Below are 10,995 nucleotides of genomic sequence, written 5' to 3'. Positions count from 1 at the left end.
AAATTTGCACTATCGCCTTGTTTGTACTGTCTTTGTATTGTATTGTTAAACAGCATACCGTTTATCGCTGACTGTATTGCAGATAAGGCTTAACGTTGCACTATCGCCTTGTTTGCATTGACTTGTGTATTGATTGTCTTGTATTGTGTAGTAATAACATACTTTATTATTATTATTATTATATATTTTTTTTGTATTACAGATGTTTAAGTTACATGTGACTGCACTGTTAGGATTGCTCAAATTTCACTATACTTGTATAGTGACAATAAAGAAATCTTGAATCTTGAATCTTGAAGAAAGAAATTCATACAGGTCTGGAAAGACATGACGGTAAGTAACCGATTTGCATTTGCAAAAAAATTTGCATTTTTAAAAAATTTGTCCAGTGGTTCTCAACCTTTTTGTCTTAAAGGTCCCCTTTTGTCCAAGACAATATTTGAAGGCCCTCCTGTCAAAGCTGATATATGTATCTTTGGTACTTCTGTTGTAATAAAATAAACAAACTCAAAAAATATTTCAGCATAACATTCTACAGGTTTTAGTGGGGTTTTCTTGGTATTTTAAACTAAGATTTTGTTCATATAACTAAATTTGAATAATTTAATATAACAACTCTTGGGGGCATCCTTGAAAATTTGCTGATGCCCCCTAGTGGGTTCTGGTCCCCTGGTTGAGAACCACTGTCTTAGAGTGAATGCATAAAAAAAGAAACATCAATACACAAGAAAATAGTTCATGATTCACTGATTCAAGTCTAATACCCAAAAGAAGAAATCAAAACCCCTTTGATCCATCCTTCTTCTTACCTCAAATGAGCATAAAGAGGCCTCATATTTATTTGCCTAAGTTGAACCTTTCATATTAACTAGAACCAAAATTATCATGCTTGTTAGTACTGTTGGCTGAGTCTCCTGTATGAGGCCTCCAAGTCTCTCTCTCCCTCTATTATTCTCTCGTATTTTAACGTGTCACAGGCTCTATGGTTTTTAAAGTTAATCCAATAAAATATGCAAATATAGCATTGGGATTGTCACAAAGTGCAGTGGAGGGTAAACATACCATATACACTCTGATGTGTGTGTGTGTGTGTGTGTGTGTGTGTGTGTGTGTGTGTGTGTGTGTAGCAGAAGAGAGGCCCTCACATGCAAGTCTGAGAGTGTCTACTCATGTTTGCATGTAATGGTACTAGCGAGCATGGATCGTACAGAGAACAGAGTAATGTGTGAAATTTCTCTTCTCACGAGAATGGCAGTGTCTTGTTTTAAAATTCAACAATATAAAGGTCTGTTCATCGAAATTATTTTTCAGCACAGCAGCTTCTATATGTTGTCTTTGTGTGTGTTTTATTATGATTTAAATTGCTTTCTTTTAACCCTCATGTTCTTTTTGGGGAAAAGATGGCCCCAATGCCATTTTAAAAGCTTTAAAAATATACTAAAATTATAGGTCAATACTTATGCTCACCAAGGCTGCATTTATTTGATTTCAAATACAGTAAAACAGCAATATTGTATACAAAATTTAATTTAAAATAACGGTTTTCTATTTCTATGTGTTTTTAAAAATAATTTATTTCTGTGATGGCAAAGCTGAATGTTCATGTCTGAAATGAATTTGAATACTTTATGATAAATCATATATTCATTTTATTTATATCAGCATAGAGTTTTGATTATTTCATAGGAACCCATTAAAATAATTTGAATGGAAAATTTTGTAATTATTTTCATTATTTTTATACATTGGTGTTGATCACAGCAGTGCACTGACCGCCGGCCATCATAGAGAAGGTGATCATGATCTGAAGCTCTCTCACAGCTCTTAGGTTAGCCATTTTTGGAAGTCAGTACCTACAAAAAGTAAATTGCCTTTGTGATACTTTAGAAATAACTTTACGTCTCCTCTTTTTCAGTCATTTTTTTGCCTCCACCTCTCTCTCTCACTTCATCACCCCTTTTCCTAGCATTAAGTCCAGACCTGACACTGACACTGACTCTGTGTGTCATCCCTCTCTCTCTCTCTTTCCCACTCTCCCTCATTGCTTCAAGGACCAGAGTGCCTGCAGATGCATTTCTCTGTAGCCCACTACCCCTCCCTCGCCTCCTCTCTTTCGCCCTGTCTAACTCTCTCCATCTTTCTCTCCCTTTCCTCTCCTCCTATGCTCTCTCTGTCTCTCTCTCTCTCTCTCTCGAACACAGTCTAACATTAACAAAGCAAGAGAACAGAGAGAAGGAAAGCGGGATGAACAGAAAGTGATAGAGACACTGAGCAAGTGTGGACCACTTTTACAATTCATTCATCTACAAGGTGAGTCTCCTGCCTTCACTGCCGACACAACGATTGAGACATTAACAGATTCATGACTCTTTTATTGGAAAAACAAAATTGATTTGGGAAAATTGCTTGTTAAATGTGAAAAGGTTATGGAAGACTTGACCTTTGACATTTTCTGTGTTGTACACAACAATATGTTGTGTTACATCACCAAAGACAAAATTTGAATAATTTAAATGTGCTTGTATTTGTCTTTGCTTGAGAGTCATACAAAGTCATATTTAATTAACTGAACTAATTAATTTCAGTTAGTGCAAATCCTTTTAACATGTCTATATACTCGTCAGCATTGCTTTATTTTTAATTTATTCATTTACTATTATACTTTATAAATTAATTGAATATATACATATGACATTACGTATTATACATAAAGAAGCCTTTGTATATGGATTGTATCAATATTTAACTGTTCATTTCCTGGGCATATCTGAACTCTAATAATATTTATTTGACGTAGTAGTTCCGCTATGTCACTTCTCTATATTTTGTTTCTCCTTCTGTCTTAGATCATTCTTTGCCTTTGAGGGCCATGTTTTACTCTCAAAACCAATGCAAATATAATTATGCAAACACTTCTAGGTTATTTTAATGGCTAGATCTTCATGACGATGGCCTCAGTAGGAATGTTTAATAGTTTTACATGCAGAACTATCAACGGAACCACTGATATTTTTTCTAACACTTCACCAGTATTTATTTATTTAGCTGAACACTGCTCTATAAATTATGTGCAGGTGCTAGCTATTTTTTTGACATAAATATACTTGCATTTCGGTTGGTGGCTTCATGCCTCCATTTTCGTACTTTTTGTTGTGTAGTCAGTTTGTAGTTGAAAACGTGGATTGTGTGCCATTGTGTGCAGTGTATCTATAATTATCTCTTTGTTTTGTTGGTGTGTGTGTCTCTCTCTCTGTTGTGTAGTGCGTGTGTGTGTGTGTGTCCGTGTGCATTGTTGTTAACATTAGTTGACAGTATTACGCTCTCCAGTCATGCGTGTGTGTACGACGATGTCAGACTAGATGTTCTGTACTTCTTAATTACTCGCTCTGTGTGTGTGTGTAATGAACTCTGTGTGTGTGTGTGTGTGTGTGTGTGTGTGGGAGGGGGGGTTAATGTATATGTGTGTGTACTTGTGAAAGATACATAGAGAGATACAAAGATAAAGAGAGTTTAAAATACAATAGTAACATACTTTACAGACATTAGATGGGTCATTCTGTGAATGCTAGTTTGAGTTGTGACAATTTTAAGTACATTTTTGTATAAGTACTTTTTTATATTAAATGGGTGTAGTTATGCCTTCAGATAGGTAACAGGGTGGATATTTTACAATTGAATTTGAAATTTTTTTAACATATAACCCCTTTTAAATTAAGATGTTTTAAAGTCTAATGTTTACTATAGAAAATCATGAAAACAGGGTTGACATTCTAAGATATACATAAAACATAAGATAAATGGATAACAGTAAATGGACTTTAACTTGTCATTTGAAAGTTAACTTCTGAAAGGTCAATGATGTCATTATGACAAATTTATTATAATCTATGGAATAGATCATTATTTTAAAAATGGATGAATATGATAATAACAGTGTTAGCACAATACTAAAATCTAGGTTTTTATTAAGATGCTAAAATTGTTTCCATATTTTTTGTTTTTAAAAATGGGTATAGTTGTTAATATACAGTAGCAAAGAGACATTGGGAACAAAGACTGAAGGAAGGCCAAACAATTGATCATTATATAAAATTAAAACAAAGAAAATAAACAAGGAAAAGTTACCTGAAAGTTACCACTGCTAAATTAAATTATTAATAATTTAATAAATTACATTACATTATATTCTCAGATAGTTGGTGACACAACATAGGCCCAAAGAATGAAGTAAAAGAGCCGTTTACCACATTAATTCTAAATTTCTTATATCTGATCTTTCCAAGTAGCTTTTTTTCAGAGTTTTACCTCTGCTGTCCTTCATTCAGGGTTGAAGTGGTCTGGATGATAGAAGGAGAGGGTCGGTGTTTTCTCTGACATTTGATGTATGACAATCTAACCATGCTGAACTTACAAAACGGCTCCAACTGGACTGGCCCAAACAACTGGTACCACCCGGCCGACACCATTACTCCTCAACACGGAACAGGTATGTGAGCGTTAATTAATGATATCTTTATATATTAGTAAAGCACCTCTGTGTGTGAATCTACGCTGTATGTGTGCTTGCGATTGTGAAGTCAGCTTTGGGGTGAACCAGCAATTCTTATACTTGACTGAGCACAAACAGAGGGTGCCAACAGCTACACCATCAGCCACACATGTACCCCCACATACAAACACATACAATCTCTGGCCTTGACATCCTCTGTTTCATTACAGGAAGGCGGAACTAAAGCAAGCAGACATTAGACACAGAATTAGATGCCCATAATACAGTTGCTGCTTATTCACACGTACACAAATAAGGTCAAACCGTCAAACACAAGATGCTGCAGTGCACTACAATTACACAGTCTTCAAAGAGACAGTTCTGTCAGTTTAATAACACACACATTTGCACACTGAAATGCAGCACTCTTACAAGACTCTCTAAAGTTTAATGCTTTTTATTTCTCTCAGATGGTTGCGTGGAAGATCTGAATGTGCAGATGGCCAGAGCAGGGGAAGGAGTGGTGCAGGGAGAGAGGGATGAGGTGGACGAGTCGCAGCTACACCTGCAGCTAAAGAGGAAGCTGCAGAGGAACCGCACCAGCTTCACCCAGGAGCAGATAGATGCCCTGGAGAAAGGTGTGACTCAAAGCGCTGGCTCGCAAAATAATCTCAATCCTAGAGAGGATGAATTTGTGTGGGATTGTTTTTGCTTTTTGCATTTGGAAATGATGGACCTTTTACATATGCTGCCACATTCCTTTCGTACACTTTCATGTTTTGTCTTTTCCATTTCTCTAAACAGTCCTTAAAAGCATAGTTCACTCAAGAATGAATGTTGTGTCATTTTTTTACTCACCCTCAAGTTGTTTCAAACCTATATTGTTTTTCTTCTGTGGAACACAAAAGAAGATATTTTGAAAAATGTCTGTGTTTTTTGTCCATACAATGAAAGTCAATGGGGTCCAAAGAGTTCTACAGAAGAATGTCACACGGGTTTGGAACTACATGACATTTTCATTTTTAGGTAAACTATCCCGTTACAATTTAAAATGTGCAATTCTGCTTGTAATAAATGTTAGTCTGTGTTCCAGAGTTTGAAAGGACTCATTACCCAGATGTCTTTGCTAGAGAGAGACTGGCTGCAAAGATTGATCTTCCAGAGGCCAGAATTCAGGTAATACTGCCTTTGTGAAATATTTTAATGATCCTCTTTGAGATTTTATGTATTAATGCTGAAGTACCTATAAACAATACATAAAGACACTGTCCATTATGCACTGACCCATATTGCGTGATTGACAGGTATGGTTCTCTAATCGGAGAGCTAAGTGGAGAAGGGAGGAAAAGCTGAGAAACCAGAGGAGATCAGGGGGCACCAGTTCCTGCTCTCAGACACATACTCCCCTGAGCACGTCCTTTACCTCCCCAGTATATCACTCCCATCATAGTAACAGCTCAGGTACATCTTTTTTAATGACTTACTTCACAATATTAGAACAATAATAATAATTATTATTGTTATAATAATAATGAGTTGTTACTATCCTCTTGTGTTCTCTCATATTAAGACTCAGTGCACAGTCGGAGTCATTCGTCTCTCTCAGGCTATAGTTCTCTGTCTGTCTTCTCCAGTATGCAGGTAAATCACGATGACCTTCCCTTGCAGTATACCATAGTATCTTGATATGCAAGTTGTCTGACCAAATGGACATGTAATTCTACATCAGTAATAAATAATGTACTCAGTAGGCTAATTTTTGTTTTGAGTTATAATACTGACACCTAGTGGCGCGCAAAAGCAAAAGTTTTATGTTGTAAATGCCACTACATTAAAAGGATAGTTCACCCCAAATTAAAAAATATGTTATTATTTATTCCTCCTCACGTGGTTCAAAAACTGTATGACTTTCTTTCTTCTGAATTCTTCTTCTAAATAACTTATGTTGTGTTCCACTTAAGAAAGAAAGTTATACCGTTTTTGGACGCCGCGAGGGGGGAAAATAATGACTTTTAATGATTTTTAATTTAGGGGTGAACTAACGCTCTATATATATAGTCAGACACGAGGTACAGCAGGGTTGTGTACAGGTTCTGTTAACAAATCTCACAAACAAACACCGTTTGAATTTTCGAATCCCCACTAAATCGACTCACTGAATTAGTAAAGGCGTTTTTTTGTTTTTTTTTAAATACAACAATAACAATAATACAAAGCGATTTCTGGGTGCTCCTTTAACAAATGCAGTTAGCGGTTACTCAAAACGGTCAAAAAAAATGTTTTTTAATGTCTTAATTAAAAAAATATGCACTCTCAAACATAACAGCACCCGGCTTTTTGTTTCTTTAAAGTATGCAAAACAAAGTCCTTTCTACAATATTAAATAATGCAGACAAAAAAAATTCTAGTACACGCACCTATTACGCAACTGAAAGGTAAAACCATGAGTCCACCTGACATTCAAAATAATTTAAAATAGCTTAAAAGCGCCCTCTAGTGTTTCTGATGGAATATACACAGCCTGCTGTAGTTTCTAAAAATAAACTCGCACGTATACAGCAGGTTTACAGTTCAGCAGGTAAGATTTAGTCCATAAATCCCCTCCCTTTAGTGAAACAAATATATCTTCATCATATTTAATGACCTCATGCACTCTTTTCAATTACATCATAGCAACACACACCTAGTGTGCTGGTCTGATAGGACTGTGGCACATTGATGTAAAACAACATAATAAAAAAACCCCAGAGTAAACTTACATGGGGTGTTTTTTTGTCCACTGATTTTACTACTGAAACTGTTGATACTCTAATTGAAATTCGATTAATCTTTTGTCTTTATTTGCTCTTTTCTCCTCTCCTTTAGTCTTTGCCCTCCCAGCCCTCCCCCACCCACGGCCAGTGCAAACACAGGTGTGTACCGTTTTGTAACATTCTCCACCCTCACACTGCATATGAATACTCTAATCCACAGGCCAAAACACTGCATGAGGAATGAGTGTGTGAATGTGGTTTATCTGCTTTGTGGTTTCCTTTTGTGTTACAAATTAGTCATCAGAGGTGGCCACATGTCTCTTTCAGGATTCTTTCCCGGTGTTTCTGCAGCAGGGCAGACTGCAGTTCAAGACGGCGATCAGGAGCTGGGACAAGGTCTGACTCAGTACTGGACGAGATTGCAGTAAAAACAGACCTTATCATTATCAGACATAACCAGCAGAGCTTCAATCAGCAACTTTGAGCAAATTATTAAACAAAAAATGTGTCAGGAAACCCTACTTGTTTAGATTATGTACTCATCAGGGAAGAAGTCTATGTAAGCCATAATCCTGTGAAAAAAAACAACAACTCACAAACCTGCACAGACAGATAAGAACATGGACTCCAGCATTTTTGATCTGCACAGTTATAGTGCAGTTCCTAGTCAGCACCATGCCAGACAATAGCACAAATTAGTCTGGTTAATGTTCTCAGTTATTGGAGAATAGTAAAAAATTAGCTGCATGAGGCCAACACCTTGCCTCATGTTTATGCAACAAAAATGGTTGTTTAATTGATGTGCCACTTACAATCAATGTGATAAACTGCATGTGACCAAAAACGAGGATGGTTTTAAAGCTGCTGTAGTTGCCGTTCAAAAGTTTGGGTTTGGTAAGATATTTTAATGTTTCTTATGCTTACCAAGGGTGCATTTATTTGATTAAAATACAGTAAAAACTGAAATATTGTGAAATATATTTTACAATTTAAAATAACGTCTATTATTATTTTAATATATATTAAATATATATATTTTAATGTATATTAATATAATTTATTCCTGTGACAGCAAACCTGATTTTTCAAGAGTCGTTACTCCAGTCTAATTTGCTACTCAAGGGACATTTCTTAGTATCAATATTAAAAACCACTGCCTAATATTTTTGTGGAAACTGTGGTACCTTTTTCCCCCAGGATTCTTTGATAAACAGAAAGCTCAAAAGAACAGCATTTATTTGAAATAAAAATCGTTTGTAACATTATAAATGTCTGTACTGTCAGTTTTGATCAGTTTAATGTGTCCTTGCTGAATAAAATAATTAATAATTAAAAAAAAATCTTACTAACCCCAAACTTTTGAACAGTAGTGTATATTGATGGCATTGAAAATGATGGATTTTGAGACGTCTGGTATGAGCCTATCAGTTACCAGCCCATCATAATGCTGCACTGACGTGGAGAAACCAATGACAATCAAGCTTACATCCAAGCTAAGAAATGACAATCATTCAAGTAGCTCAAAAGAATAAAAACTAAAAATAAATGGCTGTAGCCAATGACAATCAAACTACGTTATTGCAAAAGGCTGCAAAGACAATCAAACATACAACCGGCCATGTGTAATATACTGAAAGTTAAGCTAATGATTTATTACTGTACATTGTTAAATGGACATTACTGTGATTTGATTATTGCTTTATTTCACCACTCTGTAACATTCAGTTTTTTTTCCAGCCAGATCCCATGAACGCACTGTAGATTTGTATGTCTGAATGTGTGTGAATAAAGAGAGACAGCGATAGAGAGAGAGAGTGATAATGTTACTGTATTTATCATTAGAATTGTGAACATTTTAGTGTAAACCCTTTTGTGGAATAGCTAAATATTGAAATAAAAATATTACAGTGAAAAAGAACATCACGCATTTGTGTTTGTCTGTGTTTTCCCTCTTCATCATGCAAAGTGTTTATTTCCATGCAAAGTATTTGTGTTAATTCTTGGTGTATATCCCAGAACATTCTTCCATTCATTTTTTTTTCTTTATCTTTTTTTCTCTAGAGTGACTGTGAATTGGTTTACTAGCGGCTGTTTGGTTGAGTTTACTTATTACTGTCACTGAACAGTAGCATTTCCTGCCTGTGCGCTGATGGATTTCCTGTTTTTGTTACTTACATCACCACACCCACTGAAAATAATGTTCTGACAAAGTTATTCTCACAGGGACTCAGACAGTACAGGAGTTATAAATAACTTTGATGTCATAAGATATTTTCTCACATACCAGAACACATGTAAAGAAAATATAGCCACATGGTTATAAACTTGTATATAATAACCAAGGAGAGATTCAAATGAAACTTGGTTTAACCAAATTTGCTGTCTGTCCTTGGCACTTCTTATGGCACTCACAATGCCATTCCGGAAACTGGAACGGATGCACTTAGAGGTCTGACTCTGCCCATATCTGAGATTTATCCTCCAAATTTCCGGTGCACTACACTTGATAAGTTTAATTACGGCCGATGTTAATGAGCTGTGGAAGGCAAAGCACGCAAATTTCTTCGTTTGAGCAGAGGTCACTATAGTAGTCACGTCTGTTCTATTCCCATAAGGCCTCGAGTCCCCAATCAGACCATGTTTTATCTAGTCTGTGTGAACATCTCATCGCTCCATCTCTACCCCTCCCTCTATCTGTTCATCTCTTGCCCTCTGCACACAGTCGTGGCCTGTGGTTCTCAAGTGGATAAACACATCCTCTGTTTCTCATGCAAACTTCCCTGGAACAGCTGAATGTGAAAGATGCAAAATCTGATGCAGTTTACTATTGTTTAGATGTTAAAAGGATATTCCAGGTTCAGTACAAGCTAAGCTCAGGTGACTTATTGTGGCATAATGCTGATTACCGCCAAAAAATTATTTTGACTTGTTCCGTTTTTTTTTTTAGCACTTACACAGGAAGTGAATGGAAGTATATCTTTAAATGTAAAAATACTCACAGTTTCAAAAGTATAGCCACAAGACATAAACAATTACAACAATTTTATAGTGTGAAAAACAGCTTACTAACCATTTCTGTGCAAAATTATATCCAATTTTGCAAAGCTGTCACCATGAAATGTAAAGCTGTAAACCCTAGAACTCTAAAATTACTGTAAAAAATGATTTAAACAGTATACAGCTCAAATTTGAACAGAAATAATTGGATAAAATTACATATATAACACTACATAATAAATATAAAAATAGATATAAAATTACAATCTTCACATTTCTGCTTTTAAATCCTCCAAAAATGGGCCCCATTCACTTCCATTGTAAGCGTCTCATAATCTTGATTTTTTTTTTTAAAGAAAATAAATGTAAAAAATATTTTTGTGGTAATCAGCATTATGCCATGCATGAATGCTGCTGATTCAGCATAATTTAAATTGAATCCGGAATATTCCTTAAGCAACTCACCTCATTTGACAGATCCTTTTCTAATCCAAAATGACTAAAACGTTGTGCATATGGCAGGTTGGCCTGATAAACAAAAGTAAATGTAGTCAGGAATAATTCTAGCACACAGGTTAGGTCACTGGGAGTCTTTTAGACTGTGCTTAAAGGACAATATAGCGTAGAAAATACACAATTAGAACAATTTAGATCCATTTAATTTTGCTTAATGGCCACAAAATCTTTTTTTTTTCAGAGGGGAGTAGCCATTTTGAACTCTGTACCACATTCTATGTGTGTGTGTCTCTCTGAGAG

At 35.6% G+C, this 10,995-nt stretch overlaps 1 protein-coding gene across 2 annotated transcripts; it reads left to right on the top strand.

Annotated features, from left to right (window-relative positions):
• Positions 1-2,198: 2,198 nt before the first annotated feature.
• On the top strand, positions 2,199-8,150 carry LOC107689663 (paired box protein Pax-6-like). 2 transcript variants are annotated; one of them, XM_016487772.1, is made up of 8 exons: positions 2,199-2,310; positions 4,326-4,486; positions 4,960-5,127; positions 5,571-5,665; positions 5,794-5,950; positions 6,060-6,130; positions 7,355-7,401; positions 7,570-8,150. In XM_016487772.1, the coding sequence occupies exons 2-8, from the start codon at positions 4,381-4,383 to the stop codon at positions 7,724-7,726; spliced, it is 801 nt and encodes a 266-aa protein (XP_016343258.1). In that variant the 5' UTR covers positions 2,199-2,310; positions 4,326-4,380; the 3' UTR covers positions 7,727-8,150. The 2 variants fall into 2 exon arrangements, with proteins under 2 accessions (XP_016343258.1, XP_016343259.1); XM_016487773.1 differs by having other exon boundaries at positions 2,200-2,310; positions 5,583-5,665.
• The last annotated feature ends 2,845 nt before the right edge of the window (positions 8,151-10,995 follow it).

This window comes from Sinocyclocheilus anshuiensis, unplaced genomic scaffold (assembly GCF_001515605.1).
Source record: "Sinocyclocheilus anshuiensis isolate Anshui unplaced genomic scaffold, SAMN03320099.WGS_v1.1 scaffold813, whole genome shotgun sequence".
Classification (NCBI taxonomy): Eukaryota; Metazoa; Chordata; class Actinopteri; order Cypriniformes; family Cyprinidae; genus Sinocyclocheilus; species Sinocyclocheilus anshuiensis.
The sequence above is the reverse complement of the archived record's forward strand: the minus strand, read 5'-3'. Positions and strand labels throughout refer to the sequence as shown.

Bases quoted from the DNA above. Each gene is read 5' to 3' on its own strand.
- LOC107689663 (XM_016487772.1), top strand. From the start codon at position 4,381: ATGTATGACAATCTAACCATGCTGAACTTACAAAACGGCTCCAACTGG. The intron at 4,487-4,959 runs GTATGTGAGCGT...TATTTCTCTCAG, and splicing joins TACTCCTCAACACGGAACAG to ATGGTTGCGTGGAAGATCTG. The intron at 6,131-7,354 runs GTAAATCACGAT...CCTCTCCTTTAG, and splicing joins CTGTCTTCTCCAGTATGCAG to TCTTTGCCCTCCCAGCCCTC.